This window comes from Gobio gobio (genome assembly GCF_949357685.1).
Source record: "Gobio gobio genome assembly, chromosome: 1".
NCBI classification, from domain to species: Eukaryota; Metazoa; Chordata; class Actinopteri; order Cypriniformes; family Gobionidae; genus Gobio; species Gobio gobio.
The window spans coordinates 68,684,172-68,700,688 of NC_137097.1; the positions used below are offsets into that span (position 1 = coordinate 68,684,172).

At 39.5% G+C, this 16,517-nt stretch overlaps 1 protein-coding gene across 2 annotated transcripts; it reads left to right on the forward strand.

Annotated features, from left to right (window-relative positions):
- Nucleotides 1-779: 779 nt before the first annotated feature.
- On the forward strand, nucleotides 780-16,196 carry LOC307127144 (mitochondrial dicarboxylate carrier-like). 2 transcript variants are annotated; one of them, XM_079818197.1, is made up of 11 exons: nucleotides 780-1,217; nucleotides 3,939-4,058; nucleotides 4,153-4,267; nucleotides 8,523-8,571; nucleotides 8,745-8,786; nucleotides 8,854-8,897; nucleotides 9,228-9,298; nucleotides 9,372-9,464; nucleotides 12,193-12,270; nucleotides 14,944-15,000; nucleotides 15,090-16,196. In XM_079818197.1, exons 1-11 carry the CDS (start codon nucleotides 1,128-1,130, stop codon nucleotides 15,195-15,197), a joined length of 867 nt encoding a protein of 288 aa, XP_079674323.1. In that variant the 5' UTR covers nucleotides 780-1,127; the 3' UTR covers nucleotides 15,198-16,196. The 2 variants fall into 2 exon arrangements, with proteins under 2 accessions (XP_079674323.1, XP_079674324.1); XM_079818198.1 differs by lacking the exon at nucleotides 14,944-15,000 and having other exon boundaries at nucleotides 15,090-16,029.
- Nucleotides 16,197-16,517: the final 321 nt, after the last annotated feature.

Here is a 16,517-nt window from a genome sequence, read left to right on the forward strand (position 1 = left end):
TTTTTTTTAAAAATGATGATCCAACTTAATATATGATATTTACAATCTGAATCTAACCATGACATGTCAACAAATGGAAAAGTCAGCCAGCTGTTTATTATCATGTTAATTATTGTGCCTTTTTGCCCCAAAAGCAGGGTAGCCTTTTACCCCAAATACCATACTTTTACACATTCTTCCATTATTATTATTATTATTTTGTTACTTTACTTTTTTTTGTTTACCTTGAACAAAAATGAAAATCTTTAAGATCTTTGTCTCAAAATACAAACATTAATTTATCTTACGAAAAATGTAGTAACCATGATTTTTTGGGCTAATTGATTACCATAACCACAGTTGTACCACAAATACCATGGTTAAACTATGGTTAGTAGCAAAACCACCTTTCCATGGTTTAATAACCATGTTTTTTTGTTTTTTTTGTAGCAAAACCATGGTTCATTTTCGTAAAGGATCATCATGTGTTACTCTACAACATTTAAAAAAAAAAAACATATAAATGTTTTTGTTGTTGTAACATTAGATCAAATTAGCGCAGTGATCAGATACATTTCGACGTGTATCTCTATCTATAAGTTTTTGTGCCATCTAGTGGTTAAGAGCAAAATTAACTTAATTAAATTAAGGAGCCTTTTCCCCCGTTCTTAATAATTATTCGATTAGGCATCATTAAAAAACCATACATTTGAACAATAAAAATGCAAATAAAGAATAATTTCTGAATACAGTGCCAACTGCGTGTCCCCTTAAGCAACATTATGTTTTGTGGCACATGACACTTTTCTCAGGCTCGATCTTGTAATGTCGCCTGGAGTGTGTGCGATTCAGCCCTGATATAACGCGCGACGCACTACTGTAATCCACGCGCGTCCCCGCTATATCAGTGAACGCCATTGTCGTTTATAAATAAGCGCCTTACTGCGCATTTGTAATGCTGCTACATATAGCGGGTGAAGTAATACTGGCAGCTTACTTGTAACAGTACAGGTCTTATCATCAGCTGCACTGTGGAGGATTATCACTGGGACTTTATCACAGATCCGACCGGCTAATGTCGCGTGCGACTCGCGTTATTCCGCTTCATTCCTTCATCGTGTGGTCACGGAATAAACCGAGATTCGGTCATGACAGAGACGCGGATCTCGCGCTGGTACTTCGGGGGGATTGCCTCGTGCGCGGCCGCCTGTTGCACTCACCCACTGGACCTGATCAAGGTTAGCCCACTGGACGAGTGAGGGAGCGTGACACGAGCCAAAGCCTATGTGGCATGCAATCTTTTAGTACTAGTATAGTATAGTATAGTATAGTATAGTATAGTATAGTATAGTATAGTATAGTATAGTATAGTATAGTATAGTATAGTATAGTATATTATGGAGAACCATATACTACACTGTATAGTGTAGAATAGGTTTCTCTAGCTTTTTGACTCCAACTCCAAGGATTGTCCAGAACAAAATTTGAAAGTGAGAAATTTCAATAAAATATTTTAGAGGCTGGAATAAAACTGTAGACCTCATAGAGTGTTATTATTTTTTAATTTACATGATTATCTAGTCTAGAAATAACACTTTTAAAATTAGCCACATAATATCCAGGTTTTTAAAGAGAGATGTCGAGGGGTACATTAAAATATAGGCTATATTTTTTTTTTGTCGTTTTGGTTTTTCTTAAAGGATTAGTTCACTTTTAAATAAACTTTTGCTGATACTTTACTCACCCCAATGCCATCCAAGATGTCCATGTCTTTCTTTCTGCAGTCGAAAAGAAATTAAGGTTTTGGATGAAAACAGTCCAGGTTTTTCTCCATATAATGGACTTCAATGGGCCCCAAACGGTTCAAGGTCCAAATGACAGTTTCAGTGCAGCTTCAAAGGGCTTTAAACGATACCAGACGATGAATAAGGGCCTTATCTAGAGAAACCATCAGTTTCTGCGAGAAACCCAGCAGTATTTATGCTATTATTTTACCTCTTAACAGAGGAACGCGATCGTCTCTGAGCTCCGCCATAACTTCCGGAGAGTGAGGTCAATTTAGATCATGGTCATAGATGTATACGTAGATGCCTCATTAGCAACTGCACGGATCAGTAGAATGAGGCAGCTACTATCGATATATCTATAACCATGATCTAATTTGACCTCACTCCCCGGAAGTTATGGCCGAGCTCAGAGACGATCGCGTTCCTCTGATAAGAGGTAAAATAATAGCATAAATAGTGCTCGGTTTCTCGCAGAAACTGATGGTTTCGCTAGATAAGACCCTTATTCATCGTCTGGTATCGTTTAAAGCCCTTTGAAGCTGCCATTTGGACCTTGAACCGTTTGGAGCCCATTGAAGTCCATTATATGGAGGAAACCCCTGGACTGTTTTCATCCAAAATCTTAATTTCTTTTCGACTGCAGAAAGAAAGACATGGACATCTTGGATGACATTGGGGTGAGTAAAATATCAGCAAAAGTTTATTTAAAAGTGAATTAATCCTTTAATAATTTAAAAGTGTTTTATTTTTAAATATTTTAAGTAATCTTGAGACCCCCTTGGAAGTTTGCGAAGGCCTCTTGTGTATAGATTAGTACATTGGTTCTCAACCAGGGGCCCAGGACCCTCTGGGAGCCTTCAGCAAACTAAAAAATGCTAATGCTGTATACTAAAATGACGAACACACACACACACACATTGGGTTTTTATGTTTTATGAGGACTTTCCATAGACCTAATGGTTTTTATACTGAATAAACTGTATATTTTATCCCCATACACTACCCTTGCCCCTAAACCTACCCATCACAGGAAACATTCTGCATTTTTACATTTTCAAAAAACATCACTTAGTCTGATTTATAAGATGTTTTCCTCATGGGGACCAAAAAAATGTCCCCACAAGGACAAGGATTTTGGATATTGCCATCTTTGTGGGGACATTTTGTCCCCATTACTGGTTCACTATCTTTGTGGGGACTCTTCATAGACTTAATAGTTTTTACAAACTGTATATTCTCTTCACTTTACACTAACTCTACCCCTAAACCTACCCCTCACACAACACTTTCTGCAGTTTTACATAAAAAAAATAAAAAAAGATTTATAAGCTTGTTTCCTCATGGGGACCTCATTTTAGGTCCCCACAGTGACACGAGTCCCCATGAGTCAGTGTGCATTCAGGTGGAAGTCCCCACCAGGATAGAAAAACATAAACACACACACACACACATGCACATGCACGGCTGGTTCACTATCTTTGTGGGGACTCTCCATAGGCGTAATGGTTTTTATACTGTACAAACCGTATATTCTCTCCCCTTACACTAACCCTACCCCTAAACCTTCCCATCACACAAAACTTTCTGCAGTTTTACATTTTCCAAAAAATTATAATAATTCTGTATGATTTATAAGCTTGTTTCCTCATGGGGACCTCATTTTAGGTCCCCACAGAGCACATTCAGGTGGAAGTCCCCACTAGGATAGAAAAACATGAACACACAAAAACACGCACACACACAAAATCATTCAAAATGTCACATTTACAGCAGAAATACCAACTTAGTCAGTCTGGGGGCCCTTAAGAGTCAAAAAGATTGAGAACCACTAGTTTAGTAGTTGTAGACCCTGTTGTAGTTGTCGAATGGGTGTGACAATTTATGGCGACGTGTTCGCCCAGTATTTTTTTTAAATGGTGAAATATACTCTTATTAATCTGCCTGGCAACAAAACAGCCTATTGTGTCCTTAAAAGAAAAAAAAATATTTTTTATTCAAATTTGGATTAAGCATTTTATGAAGCAATAAGGAACCTGATACAGTGTGAATCATAATATACAGCACAGCTCACATGCCGTATTGCTTATAGTATTGTCTAGTACAGTATAATGTGTTATGATGTAGTATATAGTGCGTTTTGCCTTAGTTCTTAGTTCTCTCCTCCACCTGCAGGTTCATCTGCAAACCCAGCAGGAGGTGAAGATGAGGATGACTGGCATGGCCATGCAAGTGGTGCGCAGTGATGGGCTGTTAGCGCTCTACAATGGGCTCAGTGCCTCCCTCTGCAGGCAGGTTAGTGCCTCTGAGGAGGATTTGTATCTTTCTATGCTTTTGAGCTCACTTTATGGTACAGATCATCTCAATAGTGTGGTGTTCCCTGTTCTAGATGACTTACTCAATGACCCGCTTCGCCATTTATGAAATTGTGAGAGACGAGATCTCCAGTCGAAACCAGGGGCCTATGCCCTTCTACCAGACGATCTTACTGGCTGCTTTTGGAGGTACAAACTTCACAGCAATCTCTTTCTGCTGTAATCCAATAACTGTCTCCATTTGCCTGTGAAGCACTTCACTTAAGATGGATGGATTCATTTGGATCAGGCTCAATCAGATCAATCGAAGTGTTTACATAAAGGCTGTTCAATTGAGCTAATGATGTGTTAACAAATGTTTAAAAAAACTGTTTAAAGGCACAATATGTAAGATTTTTGGATTAAAACTTGTGACTTGTGTATTTACATTATCACAAACTTTCTAACAATATTTAAATCCAGAGAAATAAGCTATTTTAACCAGGCACGTGCAGAGGGGGGGGCTTTGGGTGCTCGAGCCCCTGCCCTTTTTCAAAATGAATCAAAAGTGCCCCTCTCAGACAAATATCAAAGATAATATTGTGGTCAATAAAACTAAATAAATGTGATTATTATAACATGACAATGTATACAATAGTAACGAACGGCTCAAAAGTCGGATAATTTCTGTTGAGGCGTTGCCATAACGCGTTGATATGGGTTGCGTGCGTTTTGATTGACAGCTGATTTTCCTCTGTTCGGAAGCGGCTCTCGAGCCAAATATGGTCCTTTCAGAGAGTGTGTGGCCTTACGGGAAAAAAGTAAGCCAATGTGTTGATTTAATTACAAATCGATATATTAGCTATATATTTTAAAGTATTACACAATTCACCAATGCCCGTTTGTCATGTATAGGCTATACAACAACCAATCGTGATCTGCCAAAGCAAGTTCAAAGTCCATTGGGCGATGTGAAGCGGTAATTTTCTGTTCTTATTCATAAATCGGTTGAAAAATACATGGACAGACGAACTAACGTTTGTGGAACGATTTCCTGCGGTTTGTCTCATTTTATAAATTGCATCACTGACAAAATGGATTTTAACAGACAACAAACAAATCCCTGCTCAAAACCACAGCAGCAAAACGTCGCATTAAGGGTAAGTAGTGGTAAGTAGTGTTAAATTCACTTGTACTTATGTATATTGATACACCGTTTACTATTTCATGAAACTATCAAAGTTAATAAAACCCAAGTGCCACCGGCACCTACAGGCCTATTAAGCGAAGTGTAGGCTGGCCAAATGGTTACATGAAAGGACTGATTACCATTTTTGAATATTATGTAGCATTATGAAAGAAGTCTCTTATGTTCATCAAGCCTGCATTTATTTGATAAAAAACATCAATATTGCGAAATATATAAAAAATAATGGTTTTCTATTTTAAAATAATTTAAAATATAATTTATTCCTGTGATCACAGCTGGATTTCCAGCATCATTACTCCACTCTTCAGTGTCACATGATCATTCAGAAATCATTCTAATATGAGGATTTAATGTCAATGATGGAAACATATATATATATATATATATATATATATATATATATATATATATATATATACCCTGTTCGGGCGAACCAGCCTCTTACTGCATTTCGTTGCCTTGTACCTGTACTTGTGTAATGACAATAAAGTTGAATCTAATCTAATACACACACACACACACATATACACATATATATATATTTATATATTGCCCCTTTTTTACATTTGAGCCCCTGCCCCTGACGAACTCTCTGCACGGCCCTGATTTTAACCAGGACACGGACCTTGTCCGTCCGTCGCCTATCAATTACATCATACCCGTGTTAACCTCGATTTCCTTGTTTTATTTTGTAGAAACCATGGAAACACCAAAGACGCTTTAATATATTATGTGTTTAATTAGACAGGTGAGCAACTGTTTGGAGACAATCATCGACAGAAAACTAATCATTGTTCTATAGCTCAACACAGTTAGTCTTATTGTTTAAATCTGGTTTTCTTGATTTACCGCGAGTGCCATGTTTTACCATGCCTAATATCCATCTAGCGCACTGCAGTGTGAACAAGTGTCTCATAGTCACCGCAGAGTGAACGCACAGAGTAGCTTTATAACATAACTTTCAACACACTCAAATCTAATATGATAAAACAGCGCTGCGTTACCAACATACACATGACAGGAAGAAGCAGAAGCGCCGTCTGAGGCATAATAAAAGCTCGGTAACACTTTATTTTACAGTGTCCTTGTTGTTACATGTACTTACCATAGCAATAACAGTAAATTATGCATAATTACATGCAACTTATGCCGAGTTCAGACTGCACGATTTTCAAACTCATCGGATCACTGCATGACTATCTGGGGGTTGCATTAAAGCGGCACGTCAGCGCTGGGAAGATGAATGTGTATTTAAACTGGGTCATTTATGTAGTTGAAATGTGAAATTATTTTTTAATTTGGTGCCTTCTAGACTGAGAAAAGACTTATTTTTGAAAAGACAACAACTTGCACTTGCTTCGCTGCTCAACGAGGCCACTCCCAAAGCCACGGCTACTGGTTATCACTTGCCCACCGCGCCACCCCAACATCGTTTTGATTTTCATAGTGATAAAAGCATTTCGTTCAGTTAGAGAATAAACACAACAATTAAAAACTGATCGATCGTGTCTTTTCAATAAAGTGTGAGTGAGCCGAACGAGTCACGTCAAAGGCGCAGCAGGAGTCAGATTTAATTCATCACGAGAGGGAAGTAAGAGCTGAGGTAAGCGCGGCTGTCATTCTCAGCGCGTGTCCAGTCTGGCGCGTTTTCTGATCGCATATGGAAGCTCAACTTTCATAGGAATTCATTGAAAAGTTGAAACACTCACTTTGCTCTGCACCGCTCCGTTATTATTGCCTGATCTGAGCGGCCGTGCGCATTTACATGCCGTGAGTGAGATCTCTCCCCTGTGGGCGGGTTGAAAACATGCGGAAAAGGTCCTTCTACTGGCTGTAGTCTTTAGCCTCTGGCCAAAAAATCCTCCAATGATATCGGTGCGCAGACTACGTTTCACAACCAAACACGTGAGCTGTGACAAGTAAACAACGCATGCGTCAGACCGGAGTTCTCGCGCGAGAGTGGAATTGTAATAAACAATTGATAAAGTGTAAAAATGATAAACTGCAGAAAGTTTGCGATCCAAATTGTCTGTGCGCTAATTTGCAGCGAAAAGGAGAAAAAGAAAAAAGATTATGGCGGAGGAAATGGTTGGGGAGACAGAGGGAGAAAGGATTGTGTTCTGCAGAGAGAGTTTGAGGTAAATAAATATTTTTGCAGTGTGCTACTTCTGCGGCGGGTCAAGCAAATGTTTGTGCTTTGTTTCTGTTTGATATAATTGTCTCCTCCCCAAACCTCCAGCTGCCCTCTATCTCACTCTCTCACTGTCGGTCATTGCCAATGTATTTTTCAGTCAAAACACATTTCCCACAGCAGGAGTTTGAATCGCAGACAAGTCCAGATTAGCCTGGCTCCGCCCTCCTATGTACTTCCACTCAATTTTCATTTTCCTTCAGTACTCCGTCTGGGATTGCGGTATATTCTCTGGTTTTCTCCGGTCAAATTTTAACCGCTCCAATCAGCGAACAGAGGGAGTGGCTGAGAACAATGACGTTGATGTTGTGCGCTAGTTTGAGATGACGCGTCACGACCAAACGTTAGCGATTGGTTATGGCAGATCCAGAGCGGCTCTGGGCAGATCCAATAGTTTTAAACTTCAACAGAGTTCCCGCCTTCAAGGAAGTTAACGCTTGTCAATGGAGAGTGGCCAGACTCACTGTACAAATGACATGTACGAGAGTCTGGTAGGACCAGGCTAGGTCCAGATATTTAGCACGGCAAATATCTCACGGGCGTCTGCGACTCATCTGTGATTCTCTCGGATCGCGTCTTTGATCATTCACACTGCGTGATTGTCACTCACGAGCACCGATTTGCCTATGATTTCGGGCATTTGTCAGCGATTTCGCAAAACCTGTCGTCGAGTCAAAATCGGGGCTAAAATCGGGCAGTCTGAACTTGGCATAACTCTCAACCAAACCCTAATCCTACCATAACCCTATAATACTCTAAGTACATGTAGTTAATTAATATTACAATGACACCGTAAAATAAAGTGTAACCAAAAGCTGCACTGCTCTCGAGCCGTGTGTTGCGCTTGTGTCCCTGCTTCATACTACAATAAATTGTAATACATGAGCCCATCCATGATGTGTGATTTCTGCCCGAGTCCTGTTGGATTCTTTTCCACCGGCTGAAGAGGTGAAGACAACAACTCCCTTGATTCCGCGAAATCATCAAGCTATGTCTTTGTTTTGTATAAAGGATCTCTAGTGGTGAAAAATTACATAGTGTGCCTTTAATTTCCTAATCTACAGGTCTTACTGGAGGCTTTATTGGTACGCCAGCGGACATGGTTAATGTCAGGTGAGTGATATTGATTTACACAAGGGGGGCTTTTAAATGAGAACAGTTGTGTGTGTTTTTGTGATGGAGTAACTAACTTTAGGTGGTCTGTTTTGGTACTTTTTTTGTAAATAATAATACAAAAATCTGCTGTGAGGTTGAATGATTTTCTTTGACCTTGTGTTTTATAACAGGATGCAGAATGATGTGAAGTTGCCCCCGGAGCTTCGAAGAAAGTGAGTCTCAAAGATTATAAACCATACGCCAAAACAAAATAATGATCTGTCATATGGTGTTTTGCAGCTATGCACACGCTCTTGACGGATTGTTACGCGTCTGGAATGAAGGTGAGAATCAGCAAATCCTTTCAGAAAAATGAGACGTGTTTTGGCTCAGGACTGGAAGAAATCTGATGAACTGTTGGGAAATATAGTCACAAAATATAGTATAGGATGAATTGCTGCAATGTGTTGGTGCCAAAGAAGTACGCATGCCAATGTCTGCATTTTAAAACCTTCCCACAGCTATTTGGAAATGTGTAATGACAGAATGTGGGACTGTGCTACTTACTCATCCATCAGGAAAGAGAGAACAGACAAGGGTTGGGGTCATTTGAATTATTCATAGAGCTCTGTCTGTAAGATCCTTGCCTCATGAACTGCTCCCCTTTCTCACAGAGGGAATAAGGAAACTGTTCTCTGGAGCCTCGATGGCAGCTAGTAGAGGGGCCATGGTCACTGTGGGGCAGGTAATGAAAACTGTTTGCCAGAAAATGACCTGTGGAGTTTCAATTCCTCACTAGTCTTCTGTGGTTGTTCTAGCTCTCCTGTTATGACCAGGCCAAGCAGCTGGTTCTGGGAACTGGTCTGATGACTGATAACATTTTCACTCACTTTTTTGCCAGCCTCATTGCGGTGAGTTCCCCTCCTCATATATATAAAATGAACCTTTACTTCTTTAAAGGTTACATTTATCATTTTATTTTACCCTGTGGTCCAGTTATAATGTTGGTCAAGCATGGGCGTCGGAACCATTGTATGTGTACTATACTATACTTTTTACGATCAATGATATTGGACCCACTCACTTTTATCGTCTCTAATCCAGCACGTCTGTTCACCTACCCCTAACCGATAAACACTTTTTATTAAGCACGTTAGACGCTTTATTTCCACTTTTCTAATATTTTCTTCATTTTTATTGAAAATAAATGTCTTTCCGATCTGATATGTGATGGGAAAAGGGAGTAGAGCGAGTTCGGCAAAAGGCGGATTCGAACCTCGAACCTTCGATTTGCGTCAAAATTTGATGCCATGCGTCTTACCCCTACACTACTGCAGCTCTCAATATTATGCTGATTTCCATAATTTTGTCTTTCCCAAGCAGACGTTTAGAAAAAAAAAGCGGTATATTTGTACTTAATGTAAATGGCATCTACTCCAGTAAAAATTTTCTGGGAGAAACCCACCCAATTTTTTTTTTGCTTCCGATGCCCATGTGGTCAAGTAGTAATGTAGTAGTTTGATTTCATTTGCATGACTATTTTTAACCTTCTCTCACATCTTGGAATCATACAGGCTGCTTTTGCTACTGTGACTTTAAAGGTGGGGTAAGTGGTATTTCAAAACTGCTTTAGAAAAGTGTCTTGGGCCGTGGACCAAAACAAGATTATAGCCAATCAGCAGTAAGGGGCGTGTCTACAAATGACGGGGAGAAGAGAGCGCTCAGTACACGTCATCATTCAAAAGACACGACACAGGACGAACATTAGCCGCGGGACGACAGAACATAATTGTGCTGTAAATAAAATGTCATATGCTTGGTATGATAAGAATAAATCCTGCCGTAAAAAACGGCCCAATTCAAATATTTACGTGCTTTTTTTCTTTAGGATATAAACAGTGAATTTTGAAGTGATATATTCTTGAAAACTCAGAGATGTGAATTCGGACAGAAATTAAATGACCACACGACCTTGGTGCTTGTCTAAAACAGTCGGTAATTCGGCCGGGGATTTTTACGCGGGTGGTGGGAGACGGACGGCAATAAAATCACTGACTAGCCCCTGTAAATGATGACAATTGTTCTTGCTCCGGCTTTAACTTCGGGATATTTGGCAACAGTGCCACAACGGAATGAATGGTTTCGCTCGTATCTTTCTCCGCCGCCATTACTGAACTACAACTCAAAATAGCGCACGACATCAACATCATCGTTCTCAGCCACTCCCTCTGTTTGCTGATTGGACCGGTAAAAATTTGTTTGGAGAAAACCTACGAATATAGTCCCAGGCGGAGTACTGAAGGAAAATGAAAATTGAGCAGAAGTACGTAGGAGGGCGGAGCCAGGCTAAGAACAAGCGGCAACCTCCTTAAGTTCACCTCTTAAGTGACTTCAACTGCAATTCATCGACTGGCCACTTGGGACAGGCTCCAGAAGGGAGCAGAATCTCATTGAGCCCCATGTTAAAATACCCAACTTTACAGCAGAAAAAAACATGTGTACAGTCTGGTACAAATTATGGTTTTAGTCTATATGGCTAATTTTGCCCTTCATGACAACTGTGAGGGGGGTGAATTTTTTTATAACTCATTCGTTTACATTATTTAAAGCCTTAAAGTTCTGCATAATTAAGGGTGTGGCCACTTTGAGTGACAGGTGGATTGCTGTTTGTCTGCTGTCTGTTAGTCATCACGTCACCTCAGCTCCGCCCACATTCCACCTCTTTGCCCATTTTCTGTTATCCGGGAGTGACGCGCTGCCAAGATGGCAACGGCCAGCTCGACCCTACTTTACGCTTCAAAACTGCTCTTCAGAATCCTATGGGTGACGTCACGGACACTACGTCCATATTTTTACTTCAGTTTATGGGCAAGAAGTTTCAGCTTTCCAGCTCTGGAGAGAACTCAAGGAGCGAAGGCCGAGGTTGCTTAATTTCTTCTCGATAGGCGAGTAAACATTGATTTTGTTTTGTTTCACAGAATATATGCTGGCTTTTGCTTGAAAATGCTCGTGTGTCATGTTTGCTTGCTTGTCCATTTGCCATCGTATTGTCGTTCACTTCAGCGATGATAAAGAGCCAATAATTTCCACACCGTATAAGCCTAGAGCGTCTAAACCTCCTCCACTGTGTGTTTCAAGCGTCAGCTCCCAAAGTGTGTCCGAAAAGTAAGATAATAAACTCCAAATATATGTTTGTGTCCTTTGGTTCCTCTTTTCGTGATTGATATAACCCTTTAATCTGGTCATACTTGTAATATGTTCGTTAGTTGGACTGTTGTTCTCGTGCTGTCGAGTTGTTCATGAGAACTGTGTTTGTGTTTTTGGGATGTAAGGAATGACTTTTTCACTGAACATTCGACCTGGATTACCATAGTAACACATTACTTTCACTTATTGACAACATCATAGCCTCGGCCGACTGGCACAGCAGATTCCGCCATAGTCGTTGCCTGTGTTATGTATGTGTGGGGCGGAGCTATCAAAATAAGGGTGTGTTTGAAATCAACATCGGTTACCTGAAAGCACTTACCCCACCTTTAAGAAGATGTCTTTTTAAAAATGTAAAACGAGTGTTGTTTATTCCACTTAGTAGCTCATCTTAGTTCACGTAGTAACATTTTAATGTTGTCTTCTTCACAGGGAGGCTGTGCTACTATTCTCTGTCAGCCTATGGATGTGGTGAAAACCAGGCTGATGAATTCAAAGGGGGAATACAGGGTAAGACTCTCTTCCTTCCAGTTCCTCCATTGACTCTTTTGTGCAGAACTACTTTCTTTCGCCACCGATTCAAATCTCAAGCTGACAGTTGAACAGCCAAGCCCCAAAACGTCACTTTAGAACTAGTAACAAAGGAACATTGAGTCGCTTCATTGAAGCTTATTGTGTTATGTAGAGTAGAGTATTATGATATTATGAGAGAGATCGACTAAATGAGTGTATTACCTGTATCTAATATAGCATTCATTCAGGTCGATGTCTATAATATTATATCCACAGCCGTGTTTCCACCGCAGGAACTTTCCCCAGGAACTATAGGGACTTTGGGGTGGTACTCTGTGTGTTTTGACCACAGGGACCAGGGTCTAAATGAAGTTCTGTGTAAAAATGTCCACCTCAGAAAGTCCCTGCTCATGAGGTAGTACTTTTTCAAAGTTCAGGAACTTTCAGGGGTGGGACAAGGGCGCTGAACATGCTGATTGGTTGAGCTCACGCAGCATTTCATTTCAACCACCATTTTTAAAAGTGCGTTGCGGTGCGGGAGAGTTGTTTGCTATTCCAATCAACAATGGAGTTTAAAAAATACGACCAATGGGCCGACGACGAGGTTCAGGCTTTATTAAGATTATATGCAGAGGCTGAAATCCAGCGGGAACTGGAAAGTCGTGTGCAGTCCTACGTTACCGAACTAATTTGCCTAAGCTTCACGGTAGCAACAGGTCTGGTAAAACTACATTCCATGACACAATAACAGTAGTATTTGTAAATAAGATGGTGGATTTGCTTGACCGCCATGACAGTCGCTGCAAGTAGTGATACAAACGGTGAAACGGTTCCAGTGCTGATACTGGGGGAATATTGCACGGCTGGAAAAGGCTCTCCGTCAATCAGATTTGAGAACCAGAAAGAACCGTTGTATAAATGTGTGTGTATACATATGTGATATAAACAAACTTTTATGTTAGATGTGATTAATATATCCTCCTGGGACCCAGTAATAGACCTTTGTCCACTTTGTACCATAATGTTTGGAGGTTTCACCAGGACAACAACTTCTTCTTGGTCTTTAAAAACGGCTGACATTTATGTTTAGCACTCTTATGGAAATATGATATTTTGTAATTATAATTTAAATCGGATTCATTTTCAAATTGTTTGTTATAAATCAACATCTCAGGAAAATGTTATGGGTTTTCTAATCAAAATATGACTTTCTGTTACAAAACAGGGCATTGATTTCATACATGTCCACTGTAGAGGACACCAGGACTTAAAGCATGTTCATCAGGCATTTTGGAGACACAAGTGAATAGGGAAATTAACTACATAATTGCATATCAATATTCCTATGAAATATTAGATATTATTATGAGAATGTTGCCAACTATTACTCCCATTATTACACTTCTTTTTTCCATTACATGTTGCACCAAGAAGACATTAATATGCAAATTAGATGCAGTGTATAGATACATTGCATTGAATGGGAAAATCCAAGTATGCCCATTTTACCCACATACTGCATGAAGTAAAATGGTATATCGATGCATTCTGTTATATCTTTCATAACATAGTTCAGAATCATCTTTAAACAAAGTTTGTTTAAAATCCTGAAACCTAAAAATGTATTGGTAAAATAAAAAATAAATCCCTTTTTATTTGCCTATACATGTAATTTTATTTTTTCCTGGTGTCAACTACAGAGGACATACCATAACATATTAATAAAATAGAATTTTTCTTATGCTCTAAACAATGTAATGACATGAAACAAATACTACATTCAAAAAACTTTTATTTTGGGATATATAAACGTATACTTTTATTCAGCAAGGATGCATTAAATTGATCAAAAGTGACAGTAAAGACATTTATCATGTTACAAAAGTAAATAAATGCTGTTCTTTTGAACTTTCTATTCAGCAAATAATCCTGAAAAAAAAAGATCTTGAGATCTTTCATGGTTTCCACAAAAATATGAAGCAGCACATCTGTTTTCAGCATTGATAATAATCATAATTGTTTCTTGAGCATCAAATCATCATCATCGGTTTTATTTAGCAGAAACGCTTTACTCTCACTGCAGTGTGAACAAGTGTCATAGCAGCCGCTGAGAGAACGCACAGAGTAACGTCATAACATCATCAACACACTCAGATGTGTCTAATATGATGAACAGAGCTGCGTTACCTCATACTCATGACCAGAAGTGGCATCGGCGACTGTGGCATAATAAAAGTCCCGCTGCTCGAGAGGCGTATGTTGCTGCATCTTATTATCAATCGCTCCAGCGGTTCCTCAGCTCCACAACACTCGGTCCTGCTTCTGCTTCACTACAGTAACGTTAATAATCACATCCATGAACATGATTTCTGCCCGAGTCCTGTCCCGATTCTTTCCCACCGGCTGTGAGGTGAAGACCACATGTCCCAAGATTCTGCGCTCAAACGTGGCGTCAACAAACTACGCATTTGTTTTGAATAGGCGACCTCTAGCGGACGGAAAAGTTACATAGCGCACCTTTAAAGAAATATTACAATAGAAAACAGTTATTTTAAATTGTAATAATATTAACCAAATTTTCACAATATTTCACAAAAGGTCTTACCGACCCCCAGATTTTTGATTGTCAGTGTATATTCTTCAGTTGTGACACTATAGTTTCTATGGTAGGGGGTGATTCATTGTCTGACCGACACTGGAAAACTTGGACCTAAAGCTTTCTACAAGGTGAAAACCATTTGTCATGCCATTAAAGGATGTTATACATTCTGAGAGTGTGTTACTCTAGTATTAACCATGTGTTTGTGTCTCCTCAGGGTCTTGTCCCGGCTGGAATCCGTCTGATTCCTCACACTGTACTAACTTTCATCTTTCTGGAACAGCTCCGATTGTACTTTGGCATTAGAGTTGTCACCTCTACATGAACCCTGAGCCAAAGACTCCTGGTATTAACATCATTTTCATTTTCAAGTAGACCGCACTAAAACCAGGTGTACACATTCTGTCATCACATCACTGAAACCACATATGCTGGACAAAATTGCATGTGCAAAATGAACTCTAGTGTAAACCAATTTGGACATCCTATCTACCTGTCAGTCGTTCATTGTGCTAAAACAATGGTCTAAAAACTACTGTCATTTGTGGCTTTAAAAGAAAATAACTGAATCAAAATACTTGGAAAAGTCCATATACATGCACAAGCACTTTTTTTTGGTTAATCGGCATGGTGAACACCAAGATGGATGTCACTACCTGGTGAAAACAGGGCAAAAATGCCTGCGACCACTACAGCGTCTCAAGAGACAATACAGAAAGCATTACGCTCTCTCCACAATAGGACGTAGAGCAATGGTCAGTAGATCCAGGGAAGCACTGGCCAAGGAATTTGATTCAGGAGAAGAAAACGCACAAACAATTGTACATTTCTTTAGCTGTGTGTCCTTTTTGTGCTAATACATTTTTGCAGTGCCATTAATATTGACATTCAAGTTGCCTGCATGTGATAATGTATTGCTATATCATGTTATATTCTCAATTCATCGTTTGTGTGATGTAGAATGCTTGACCATGTTTTTGTGATAAAAAATACTACCCTTTTTCAAGTTTTCTCTTATTTGACCTAAATCTAAAATGATCTCAAGCAGGAATTGACAGAACGAATCATTTGATAATCACAATATCTTAACGTTTGACCTTTTGTGTGTTGTATTATTCGAGGACCCATCATAAACAATAAAAACAATGAAGGAATGATATGCAAAGAATAATGCAATGCATGTAATGTCCGAAAGGTGGCAGTGCTGCTTTATCACTGTAAATCAATGGTGTGAGCCCTAACTCTCACTGTCATGTAGGGGGAAAGTGTCTGCATATAATAACCGTGCCCTTTGCGATATGATGACATAATTACAGCAATCAGCATTCTTGTCTGTGTTTATTCTATAGTCATGATACGAGTTTGAGTATGTTTTTGCAAAGATGTTAGCGAGTAATTTGATGGGTCAAAGAGTCGAACTGTTTTCTGGGGGGGAAAAGGAAAAAAAAAAAACTTAATTGGATACAAATGGCTTCTGAATTAGGACGGGCTCTGGTTTACTATTAGACCAAGTGCTGCGACCCGGAAAGTTCGCATTTGAGCACTTACGCTTCCATTATCCTGACGTCAGTCTGATTTTTTATGCGTTTTTGGTGAAATGCCTGAAATAAGGTCTGTGGTGAACACGAGCTCAAGATATTGAGCC